The following is a 12,500-nucleotide window of genomic DNA, read 5'->3' on the forward strand; positions in this document are numbered from 1 at the left end:
GTGTGTGTGTGTGTGTGTGTGTGTGTGAGTGAGCCAGTGTGTGTGTGTGTGTGTGTGTGTGTGAGTGAGCCAGTGTGTAGTTCCACAATATTTGTATAAAACTAAATATGAATTTATCACACAATAAACACTTTTTAAAGCAAATAATTATATCTTTTACTATCTTATATGTTTACAGGCTGTTATAACTACCTGTACAGAATGCAAGTTCTGGATGCCATTAGAGACACTGGTAAGAAGCCCCTGTTAGAAGTGCTCATGATGGTATTAACTGCTGGCACTGATGAAAATGAGGTTGATGATTCATTGTTGTTCACATGTTTATTATTCATGTGTCTTTTTTTTTAATGGCAAACGTGGCGTTTATCTTTGGAAGTGCTGGATTTCTGATGACTTCTCTGACTCTGTGCTGTCCTTTCCGTGTCTCCCCTCCCCAGACGTCCTGTGTGGTGAGCTGGGCTGCAGCTCGGCTCTGACGGGCCGGCGCTATAAGAGCTGGCTGATACAGCTGCGCTCCTCTCTCTCACCACTCAGAAGCAGCCAGTGCAGCCTGATTGAGCGCCTGCTGGAGGGATACGACAGCGCCCGCCATGGCACTAGGGTGTGTGTGTGTGTGTGTGTGTGTGTGTGTCTGTGTGTCTGTGTGTCTGTGTGTGTGTCTGTGTCTGTGTGTCTGTGTGTCTGTGTGTGTGTCTGTGTCTGTGTGTGTGTGTGTCTGTGTGTGTGTGTGTGTGTCTGTGTGTGTGTGTGTCTGTGTGTGTGTGTGTCTGTGTGTGTGTGTGTCTGTGTGTGTGTGTGTCTGTGTGTGTCTGTGTCTGTGTGTGTCTGTGTGTGTGTGTGTCTGTGTGTGTGTCTGTGTCTGTGTCTGTGTCTGTGTCTGTGTGAGAGACCAGTAAGGGGATTGAAGCTGAAAGCTTTTGTTTTCTGTTCTGCAGCCATTTGGTGAAGTTGAGCTTCTGAAGTACAGAGAAGACCTGGATGAACTGACTGCAGTGTGAGTGGAGTTCTGCTTCTTTCCTCTCCTGATCCACTCATGCTGGTGCCATCTCACACACCCCTGTTATTCTCATCTCACACCCCCACACCCCCCACCCAGTGTAAAGGCCCACTCCAGATCCAGCAATCTGATGCAGCAGCACCAGTTAGCGGCCAAGGATCTGACCAGCTTGCCCGGTCCGTCCTCGCCGGGTCCGTCCTCGCCTGGTCCGTCCTCAGCCTCCACCATCCAGGTAACCTACCTGCCGTCGTCTGGCCAGCGAAGCAAGAGGCCAAAGCACTTCCTAGAGCTGAAGAACTTCAAGGACAACTACAACACACTGGAGAGCACACTTTAGGAGCGCTGGCCCAGCGGTGCGCTAGGACCACCACACCAGCAGGCCTTGGGCACGCTGTCTGGAGCAGTGTAGCTGTGGTTAGCATGAGGGAGAATGAGATTATTTCCTCATATCTCAGCTATGTAAGATGGTTGAAGCCTGGGAGACTGTGATTATGCTTGAAGATGAAGTCTGTGAGATACTCTGATAATCTTTCAGCGGAGAGAGGGAGGGATGCTCTAAAAGTTCCTCCTTGGCAGTCATGGTGTAAAAGTGTTTGCTTTTTTTGTTAACTACAGAATTAGCTACTTAAAGTGTTTTGTCGGTGTTACACCTGTAAGGAGAATTCACTGCCAATATTTCTCAGCATTCCTCAGTCAAAGCTGCCTGTGGGAACTATGACCAAGAGACCATACCAAGGGATATTAGGACTTGTCTGAGGGAAAAATATAAATGTTAAATACGGCACTTCCAAATAAGCTGAGAAGACTCTGACCAAGGAATTGATTTATTATAGTAAGAAGGCCCTGGTGTTACCAAGACAAGAAGAGCGTTTATGCTTGTTATGCGTCTGTGCTTGTTCTGCATCAACAACAGTAATGTGGGAACCAGTCAGAAAACCAGTGGGCTCTATTCAAAACCCTAAAGTGGCAGAGCTGAACAGAGTACATCGCACTGAATTGGATTTGGCGCCAAATACATCATCGTCGTTTTTCCTCCAGTCGACATTATTTCTCCTATTGCATCCACGCGTGTAAACGTGCAGAGGAATCTTCCTTCGCCACTAGATGGCGCTATGTGGTAGTGCTGTAAGGGCCTACCTCAGAGAGCTGACCAACGCTTACTCAGTAACGTGGAGCTGAGGGATTTCTGTGAAGAAAGAGAGCCATGCATAACAGACTTCTTACAGGACACTTTCTGACTTTAATTATTCACCAGTAATGATTCAATATTAGTGTGTTAACGTTTGAACTAGTTCAGCTGTTGGTGCATAACACAAATATTGTGACCAAATATTGACCATTAGGAATACTTCATGACAACATTGTTTTTGGTTCCAGTACTTTTAAAATGATCATAAATTCTTTAAATTCATTTTTTTTTATTATACTGTTGTAGGTGGTAGTTATAATAATTGTCTGTTGTGATGTCTGGGTGCCTGCTTCTTTATCTCCAATTTACTATATTAATATATTACAGTTACATCAAAGTTTCTTGTTTGTAGCAGAAACATTTATAAAAAAAATAATCAGTTAGAAACTGATTGTTGTTCTGATGTAAATTTGTTTAAAAGTCCAACTCAGACATTGGATTTCCTTAGGAAGTCACCATGTTTGAAATCAAGAAATAGACTGGCAGCTGTATTTCTGCTAGGATCGTTATTTTGATATATATATATATGTAAGTATGTATGTATGTATGTATATTTTATTTATATATAAATATATATATATATATATATATATATATATACATATACACACACACACACACACACACACACACGTACACAATTTGTGTGTATATATAAAATGTATGTATGGGTATATGTGGGTATGTGTGTGTGTGTAAATGCCTGGTTCTTGTGTCAGCTGCAGTGTCCTGGTTGGGATATTTAGGTAGCACCTAAATATTAGCATGTGGTGGATCCGGACTCTCAGGTTAGTGGGGTGGGTCCACACGTCAAGTCAAACAGTAATGCTAAAACACGCACACTATGAAGGAAGAAACGTCAACACAAAGCTTTCAGATCACTTTATTCAAATAGCCAAAAAGGTCATCTTATATAAATATATGTTGCATTTAATTCTAAAAGCAGTCAAAGGTTTCACTACAAAAATAGTTTTTAATATTAAATAAAGAACAGAATGTGCAGCAGTGATGTGTTTTTACGGCCATTTACAGAAGAAAAACAATTTTTAAAAACTTATGTTGTGAAACTCACAGACAGATGAAACATCAGGGAACTGAAATGAACTGAATACATTAGCTTCAGTACTACCATATGTCAGTGGGAGGAATTGTTTTATTTGCTTTTGTTGGACTGTGATGGAAATTCTTGATACTGCCAGCAGGGTGTATCCTCGGTATCGGAGCAGGAGGCACGGAATCTAAACTGACACACCTGAAACTCCTCACTAGTCAAACTACCCACATCCCAGAGTGGGACCTGGAAAACCAGTCCCTGATACACCAGTGGCACTCTCTGCCTTTCAACAGAACAAAACAAACCACAGTCTCATCGCCACGGGTTACCATGGAGATATCTGTAAACAGGCTTGTGCATTCGAATGTGGGTTTAGCGAGACTATTTAAGCGCCTTGTCTCAGTTTAGCGAGATGTTTAAACAGTTGTCTGGCTAAACACCTCTGGGTTTAGTCATTTAAAGACCTCTGGGCTTAGCGTGATAATTTAAAAACCAGGACACTTTGAAGTTGCAGCTGAGGCGTTTTGCACTTCAGCTGTAAGTAGGACTCGTGTAGACCTGGTCTGTAACGCTCCTGTAGAGTTCCTTCATTACGACTTCATTTTACACTTTGTTCCCTCATTGAAATCTCTTCTTCCTACAGCTCAGCCTGACCTCATGTCAAGGGTTTCAAATGATTAATATTTAATGCTGACTGCCGGGTTGAGAGAGAGCACGTATCAAATGAGAGAGAGAGAGAGAGAGAGAGAGAACACGTATCAAATACCTGAAACCTCAGAGAGAGAGAGGTTGAGAGATTGGGCCTTATTGTGTTCACGGGGGTAAAGCTGTAGTCTGTTTTTCTGTTAGCTCGACTGGTCTGGTTGGGTTGGACTGTTAGTTCCATTTTAGCTTTAGCTGTTGTACTTCATTTGAATAGATCTTACTCTGTTCTGAACCACACCTAAGATCACACTTCCATTTAGGTGAGAGTTAACATGCTAAAAAACACGTGGGAACTGACACCGTACTGTTCACGCCCACCCACAACCAAAGTTCCCTACTTGCGTGTTAATAAAGAAATTAGCCACGGCAGGTCGTGATGAGCTGCTGTGGTAACAAGCGTCTGTAGTCAGCCAGTCAGACGTCAAAGCCGTAAAGCTGCGCCGTGCTGCACGTTGCCGTGGCGCATGGATGGTGAACGATTGTGCTGTTGTCACAGCATCCCCATAGCAACGCTGCCATAGGAGCGTTCAGGATTTGATCTCTATCACTTTGATGAAGGGCAGACTCTTACTGCTTTGAGTGGACGGCTTGAGGGGTTTACTGTAAAGAAGATAAAGCTGTCATCCGCATGCAGGTGTGATGTCACTCGGAGAGGGTGGGTGGGGGTGTGTTTGTTACCTGTAAACAATCTGGGCATTGTGATCTGGCAGCAGATGTGAGCTTGACCTTTGACCATCAAGGAGGTAGTCCATCTGGTCACGCATCTGTTTGTTCTGATACATCAAATTATAGAATTAATACATGAGGAAATACAGAAGAAATGCATCTGAAACATACACACACACATCTGTGTGTGTTTGTATACACACACACACACACACACACACACACCTCTGCCTCTAGGAAGGCTACTTTCTCCTCCAGATCTTTGATGACACGGTCGCGCTCCTGAATCAGCATACGAGAGTTCTGCAGCTGGAGGGGAGATAAGAACTCTACAGTGTAGCAGTACCAGTGTGTGTGTGTGTGTCTGTGTGTGTGAGTGTGTGTGTTTGTGTTTGTGTGTGTGTGTTTGTGTGTGTGTGTGTGTGAGTGTGTGTGCGAGTGTGTGTGCGAGTGTGTGTGTGTGTGTATGCTCATCCGTGTGTGCGTGCGCATGTGAGTGTATGTGCGTTTGCTCATGCGTGTGTGCGTGCGCACTCGTGCGTGTGTGTGCTCATGCGTGTGTGCATGCGCGTATGTGTGTGCGCGTGTGCTTGTATACCTGCTCAATCATCTGTCTGAGTTTCCTCTGTTGGCTCTTCAACATGTCATCCAGGTGGTGGATCTTTTCTCTCAGGATGGCATTCTCCTTCTCCAGTTCCTCCAGTCTGCAGAACACACACAACTTACCAGCCACCCCAATGACCAGCTGACCAACACACACAGACATCTGACCATTCAATGTGCACCACACACTCGCACCATCTGTTGACCCGCAGCCCTTCAGAAGGGTGTCAGGGTCCACAGGACAGGGCTCCCCTCACCTCTCCCTACTGGCTTCGGCCTCCTCCTTCAGCTCCTGCAGCTGGAGAAGCTTTGCCTCCCTGATCAGAAGCTCCTCCCTCAGGGAAGAGCTCTCCTGTTCCATCCCGCCCATCAGGCGCTGGAGTTCTCTGATTTGTTGGTCCTGCTGCTGGGCGGAGTCATGGGCCTGCTTCAGACGCTTGCTCTGCTCGGAGAGCTCCCTTTTATACTGACAAGCCTCTGCCTGAGATGCGCAAGAGAAACATGAGAGACATCTGAGAAAGAACGAGACCAGGGAGAAAGTGCGGGAGAGGGGACGTGGGGTCAGAGGTCAGGCTGAACATACCTGGAGCTTCTCTCTCTCCTCCTGGTGCCTCCTTTCTGCCTCCTGGAGTTGAGAGTAGAGACGCCGGCTAACCTCTCTCATCCTGGCGGGGTCCTCCTCGCTCTCTTCATTCTGAGAAAGGAAAGGAGAGAGGGAGACAGAGGGAGAGAGAGAGAAAGAGTAGGGAAGAGAGAGAGTAGGGGAGAGAGGGAGAGAACGAGGGAGAGCGAGAGAGAGAGTAGAAAAAGAAAACAAGGAGAGAATCAAGAAAATGTAACAAAATGAATTGATGTTAAATTCAGCTGATGGTTTGGAGCAGCGCGTGTTTGAGTCACAGGTGTGTTTACATCTTTTATGTTCCATGTTAGTTATGCAGACTCGTGAAATACAGGCTCAGAACAGACCACTGTAGCTGAAGCAACAGACACAATAACAATAACCAAACAACTCTGCATTCTGAACCCTCCCTTCCACGCAGCACATTTTCTCCTGGAGGATATTTATAGACTCAAATTAGAGAGCAGAAAGGAAGAGCAAAGAAGGAGGGGTGGGTGTGTGTGTGTGTGTGTGTGTGTGTGTGTGTGTGTGTGAGTGTGTGTGTGTGTGTGTGAGTGTGTGTGTGTGTGTGTGAGTGTGTGTGTGTGTGTGTGTGTGTGTGTGTGTGTGAGTGTGTGTGAGTGTGTGTGTGTGTGTGTGTGTGTGTGTGTGTGTGTGTGTGTGTGTGTGAGTGTGTGTGTGTGTGTTTATGAATTATCAGGGTGTGGCTTCCACTGACGTGCAGTAGCAGGGCTGAAATAATTCACTCACTTTCCCATCAGAACTAAAGTTCAGGAAGCTCACACACACACACACACACACACACACACACACACACACACACACACACACACACACACACACACACACACACATATGCACACACCTCTCTGACACAGCTTATTCAAATCATGTTCTGGAATACCAGGGGCTTTGTCAGGCACTACAAACACTGCAAACAAAAAAACGAGACACAGAAAAGCTTTTCTGAGGATGGTTGGCATGGCAATGTCTTCATTAGCGAAACACGGTGGGCCAGTTAAAGTGTGCTCACACAGTGGTGCACTCTGGTTGAACAGGTACACTTCAGTATGTGTGTGTTCTGCACAAATTAAGAGAAATTAATAGAATGCAAAACACATTAACAGTGCGCATTAACACAGAGCCTTAACACAGTGCACATTAACATAGTGCACACTAACACAGAACCTTAACACAGTGCACATTAACACAGAGCACATTAACACAGAGCCTTAACACGGTGCACATTAACATAGTGTGCATTAACACAGAGCCTTAACACAGTGCACATTAACAGTGCACATTAACACACAGGCTTAACACAGTGCACATTAATACTGAGCCTTAACACAGTGCACAATAACATTGTGCGCATTAACACGGAGCCTTAACACAGTGCACATTAACATAGTGCACATTAACACATAGCCTTAACACAGTGCACATTAACACAGAGCCTTAACACAGAGCCTTAACACAGTGCACATTAACACAGAGCCTTAACACAGTGCACATTAACACAGTGCACATTAACACAGAGCCTTAACACAGTGCACATTAACACAGAGCGCTTTCAAGTGTCTAAAGGATGACAAATGTCCTGGCTCACATTTTTTTTTATTACAGCATGCCAGTGATTTTACAAGGACAAAAAGAGATGTGTGTGTGTGTGTGTGTGTGTGTGTGTGTGTGTGTGTGTGTGTGTGTGTGTGTGTGTGTGTGTGTGTGAGAGTGTGTGAGTGTGTGAGTGTGTGAGTGAGTGTGTGTGTGTGTGTGTGTGTGAGTGTGTGTGTGTGTGTGTGTGTGAGTGTGTGTGTGTGAGTGTGTGTGTGTAAAATGATAATCCCATGCTAAAGCACCTTACCTGGTTGTCCTCACTATCCCATGTTAATGCAGATGTTGGCAGGGGTCCAGTCTCTTCACCGAGACCATTCTGAGTTAACAGCAACTGAAGGAGAGAGAGAGAGACAGATTGAGGATCAGAGAGACAGAGAGACACAGAGAGGACAGAGAGACACACAGAGAGAGACAGAGAGTGAAGGACAGAGATACAGAGATTTGAGAATGAGGGAGAGAGAGAATAATTGTCTCCTCCAGGCCAGGGGCCGACACTCCTGCCTGCTCTCGTAGGGACACATGTGCTCATACCTTGTGTTCTGTTCTGTGGTTGGTCTTTGCAGCCATCTGCTCCCTCAGGGATTTCAGACAGTATCTCACCTGAAAAGACACAATGCTGTTAGCCCTGTCTCACTCTGTACACACACACACACACACACACACACACTTCTGCTGACCTCCTGGATTTGTGACACCTCTTGTGAGAGCATTTTCAGACTCTCTTCACTGTCTGCCTGTTCCTGTCTCCGTGCCTCCAGATAGACCTAACACACACACACACACACACACACACACACACACACACACACATGAGAAATCATTCCAAGTTTCCAAATCGTGAAAGTGATCTAATCAAGAACATATTCTCAGGAAGGCAGGGTTGGGTGTGACTCCACCCCCTCAATGACATCACAACACATACTTTCACTTCAATGCCAGGAAAACCTGCTCACCTTTATGACTTCAACCTTCTCTTCTGGTTTGATTGGCTGTGTCTTCAGAGGCTGCCTCTCATTGGCCGGCTGAACCAAGGCAAACGCTCTACCAATGGGCTGGAACAGAGGGGGTGGGTTACATGAATCACAGACGCATGAGTAAAGACGCTGCCCCAAATGTTCTGTTGTGGGTCTGTTGTGAAACACACAGGACTTGATTGCAGTGAAATCATGTGTGGTGAGATTTTCAGATGTTAAGGCAGCTGGGGTTCCTCTGCTTCAGGGTATATGATGCCAGCGTGGATATTTGGAGCCCAGGTAATAATACTCAACACTACCCTGTAACACTCCAGTAATAATACTCAACACTACCCTGTAACACTCCAGTAATAATACTCAACACTACCCTGTAACACTCCAGTAATAATACTCAACACTACCCCGTAACACTCCAGTAATAATACTCAACACTACCATGCAACACTCCAGTAATAATACTCAACACTACCCTGTAACACTCCAGTAATAATACTCAACACTACCCTGTAACACTCCAGTAATAATACTCAACACTACCCCGTAACACTCCAGTAATAATACTCAACACTACCATGCAACACTCCAGTAATAATACTCAACACTACCCTGTAACACTCCAGTAATAATACTCAACACTACCCTGTAACACTCCAGTAATAATACTCAACACTACCCCGTAACACTCCAGTAATAATACTCAACACTACCATGCAACACTCCAGTAATAATACTCAACACTACCCTGCAACACTCCAGTAATAATACTCAACACTACCCTGTAACACTCCAGTAATAATACTCAACACTACCCTGTAACACTCCAGTAATAATACTCAACACTACCCCGTAACACTCCAGTAATAATACTCAACACTACCATGCAACACTCCAGTAATAATACTCAACACTACCCTGTAACACTCCAGTAATAATACTCAACACTACCCTGTAACACTCCAGTAATAATACTCAATGATAAAGCACACTCTCAGAGGCCTCCGGTACAAACATCACCAGGATTTAGAGAAACTTTTTAGGTGTAAAACGTTTGCAAATCAGAGACATTTCCCAGAAAGCCGACTGTCCCTAATGATCCTGCTCAAACATCTTTAAACACAGTACACGACACAAAGCAAGAGAGAGCAGAAGGGGGTAGTGGGGGGTAGGAGGTGGTGGGGGGGTAATGTGGGGTAGGAGGTGGTAGTGAGGGGTAGGAGGTGGGGATGGGTAGTGAGGGGTAGGAGGGGGTAGGGGGGGTAGTGAGGGGTAGGAGGTGGTAGTGGGGGTAGTGAGGGGTAGGAGGTGGTAGGAGGGGGTAGGAGGTGGTGGGCAGGTAGTGTGGGGTAGGAGGTGGTAGGGGGGGTAGTGAGGGGTAGGAGAGGGTAGGGGGGGTAGTGAGGGGTAGGAGGTGGTAGGAGGGGGTAGGAGGTGGTGGGCAGGTAGTGTGGGGTAGGAGGTGGTAGGGGGAGTAGTGAGGGGTAGGGGGGATGGGTAGTGAGGGGTAGGAGGTGGTAGGAGGTGGTGGGGAGGTAGTGGGGGGTAGTGGGGGGTTGGAGGTGGTAGGAGGGGGTAGGAGGTGGTAGTGGGGGTTGTGAGGGGTAGGAGAGGGTAGGGGGGTAGTGAGGGGTAGGAGGTGGGGATGGGTAGTGAGGGGTAGGAGGTGGTAGTGGGGGTAGTGAGGGGTAGGAGGTGGTAGGAGGGGGTAGGAGGTGGTGGGCAGGTAGTGTGGGGTAGGAGGTGGTAGGGGGAGTAGTGAGGGGTAGGGGGGGATGGGTAGTGAGGGGTAGGAGGTGGTAGGAGGGGGTAGGAGGTGGTGGGGAGGTAGTGGGGGTAGTGGGGGGTTGGAGGTGGTAGGAGGGGGTAGGAGGTGGTAGTGGGGGTAGTGAGGGGTAGGAGGTGGTAGTGAGGGGTAGGAGGTGGGGATGGGTAGTGAGGGGTAGGAGGTGGTAGGAGGGGGTAGGAGGTGGTGGGGAGGTAGTGGGGGTAGTGGGGGGTTGGAGGTGGTAGGAGGGGGTAGGAGGTGGTAGTGGGGGTAGTGAGGGGTAGGAGGTGGTAGTGAGGGGTAGGAGGTGGGGATGGGTAGTGAGGGGTAGGAGGTGGGGATGGGTAGTGAGGGGTAGGAGGTGGTAGGAGGGGGTAGGAGGTGGTAGTGGGTTAGGTGAGGCTGGAAGCCAAAACAAAGGCTAAGTGGTCCACCATGGGAGTCTTGTGTAGGAGGCTCACGCTTCTGGAGACAGAACTGAAACGTGAGAAGTGATCTATGCAGAGATAGGGCATTACAAGAGGTTAGGAGACACGCTCAACAGAAGCATAAATTTGCCAATCAGAGAAGCGTTTCACTGCTCCACACTGGAGGTGTGTGTGAACCCAGCCAGCGTAACGCCATGACCTCAACAAACAGCGTTCGGACAGCCGGAGAACAGACAATGACCATCCAGCCTTGTGCCACAGCAACCCACTCCAGGAACTCCTTTGTGTTTTACAACGTTCCTCATCTTCCAATGTGTGGTGTGTGTGTGTGTGTGTGTGTAGTCTTACCTTTCCTCCAGTCGGTGGCTTTTGTGGGCTCTGCTCATGTAAGGTGAGTCTGAGGCGACGTCGTCCCTCCTGAAACACAGCAAGCAGCAGGACGTGAATGAGGGAGGAGAGGAACGTTACTGAGAGCTGAGAGAAAGAGGGGAGGAGGGATCTATAGGGAGGAGAGGAAAATGTGAGAAACTGAGTAAAAACCCCTAGAGAGAGAGAGCTAGGCAGAGTGAAAGAGAAAGAGCGAGAGAGAGAGAGAATAGAAGCCAGTTGTCTGAATGTCATACCCTACTTTAAGAAAGGGAAAGAATGAAAAGATGAATTACATCTGCCAGTGTCTCACACACAGTTTAACACACAGGACGCTCTGTTTAAATTATGTTCCAGCCTACAGCTTCTGGAAAATTCCACATCTCCTTCATTGTGCCAGCACTCGTTTTGAATGTGCATTTGAATTGCAGCCGAGACACCAAACAAGGCAACACGCTCCCAGGGGGACATGGAATATCTCCATGGCAACCGAATCACGCAGAAACAACAGAGGAAGAGAGAGTTTCACAAGGTTGGAGATCTCTGGACAACAGCAAACACACTTTAAAACTACCATGACACTGCCATGAGGGAGTCCAGCAACCATACCAAACTATACAAATAAACACACACACACACACAGACATACACATGAAGGGAGGTGATTGTGGCTGGTGACAAACACAGTATTATCACAGTATGTATGCTATTTACACACACACACACACACACACACACACACACACACACACACACACACACTGAGGCACTCCCTCAAGCACGTAATCTCACACACAGCAAAAGCATAGTGTTACTGTACCAAAAGGCAAACTGGGATTTGTTACATAACGATGCACACAAGCATGTGAATGTTTGTAGGTTTTTCGAGCCCGTCTGCAAACCCCCTCAAAGGCCCAGTGTGCAGGAGCCTGGTAGGCACTGGAAGCCTGGTAGGCACTGGAGAGGCAGAGCGAGGTCATGTCAGAGAAAAGGAAGAGCAAGATAAGACACATTCCTCACATACGTGACCTCTGCACCATGGGCCGACACAGCAGGTCAGTACAGCACACTTCCCAGGGTGCCATGTTTTGTTCTGCACTGTGTTTACAGTCCTGCAGTGCCACACACAGGTGACGACGGCTGATGCGTGTGTGTGACTGGGGTGTGACTGTCCACACTGCACCGGTATCATGCATCCATACACACACACACATACAGACACAAACAAACAAATAGAGACACACAAACACAAAACACATACAAATACATACACACATACATACACGCAAACACACAAATACAGACACACACGCATGTACAAATAGACACACACACATAAATAGACACACAAACACAAAAATACACACACTCACACACACACAAACACACGCACTTGCAAATTTGCACACGCAAATACAGACATACACACACACACACACACACACACACAGACACACCCTCACTCCCTCACACACATATATTAAATGTCTTATCAGTCAATGACGTCTAACAGCACACAC

General features: G+C 46.9%; 2 protein-coding genes across 2 annotated transcripts in view; one reads left to right on the forward strand and one right to left on the reverse strand.

Moving 5' to 3' along the window:
* The window catches only part of c10h1orf43 (chromosome 10 C1orf43 homolog), a 9,419-nt gene extending 6,692 nt beyond the window's left edge, over nucleotides 1-2,727 (forward strand). The window contains exons 4-7 of the mRNA XM_027005888.2: nucleotides 179-232; nucleotides 438-601; nucleotides 936-994; nucleotides 1,097-2,727. Coding sequence (XP_026861689.1) covers nucleotides 179-232; nucleotides 438-601; nucleotides 936-994; nucleotides 1,097-1,334 — 515 coding nt within the window. The 3' untranslated portion in view covers nucleotides 1,335-2,727. The remainder of the gene's footprint in view (nucleotides 1-178; nucleotides 233-437; nucleotides 602-935; nucleotides 995-1,096) is intronic.
* Nucleotides 2,728-3,053: 326 nt separating this feature from the next.
* The window catches only part of tuft1a (tuftelin 1a), a 16,288-nt gene continuing 6,841 nt past the window's right edge, over nucleotides 3,054-12,500 (reverse strand). The window contains exons 2-12 of the mRNA XM_035530798.1: nucleotides 10,963-11,031; nucleotides 8,404-8,502; nucleotides 8,128-8,214; nucleotides 7,982-8,050; nucleotides 7,698-7,781; nucleotides 5,798-5,908; nucleotides 5,472-5,695; nucleotides 5,210-5,315; nucleotides 4,837-4,920; nucleotides 4,624-4,718; nucleotides 3,054-4,545 (exon numbers count right to left, since the gene is read on the reverse strand). Coding sequence (XP_035386691.1) covers nucleotides 4,473-4,545; nucleotides 4,624-4,718; nucleotides 4,837-4,920; nucleotides 5,210-5,315; nucleotides 5,472-5,695; nucleotides 5,798-5,908; nucleotides 7,698-7,781; nucleotides 7,982-8,050; nucleotides 8,128-8,214; nucleotides 8,404-8,502; nucleotides 10,963-11,031 — 1,101 coding nt within the window. The 3' untranslated portion in view covers nucleotides 3,054-4,472. The remainder of the gene's footprint in view (nucleotides 4,546-4,623; nucleotides 4,719-4,836; nucleotides 4,921-5,209; nucleotides 5,316-5,471; nucleotides 5,696-5,797; nucleotides 5,909-7,697; nucleotides 7,782-7,981; nucleotides 8,051-8,127; nucleotides 8,215-8,403; nucleotides 8,503-10,962; nucleotides 11,032-12,500) is intronic.

This window comes from Electrophorus electricus, chromosome 10, assembly GCF_013358815.1.
Source record: "Electrophorus electricus isolate fEleEle1 chromosome 10, fEleEle1.pri, whole genome shotgun sequence".
Taxonomy (NCBI): domain Eukaryota; kingdom Metazoa; phylum Chordata; class Actinopteri; order Gymnotiformes; family Gymnotidae; genus Electrophorus; species Electrophorus electricus.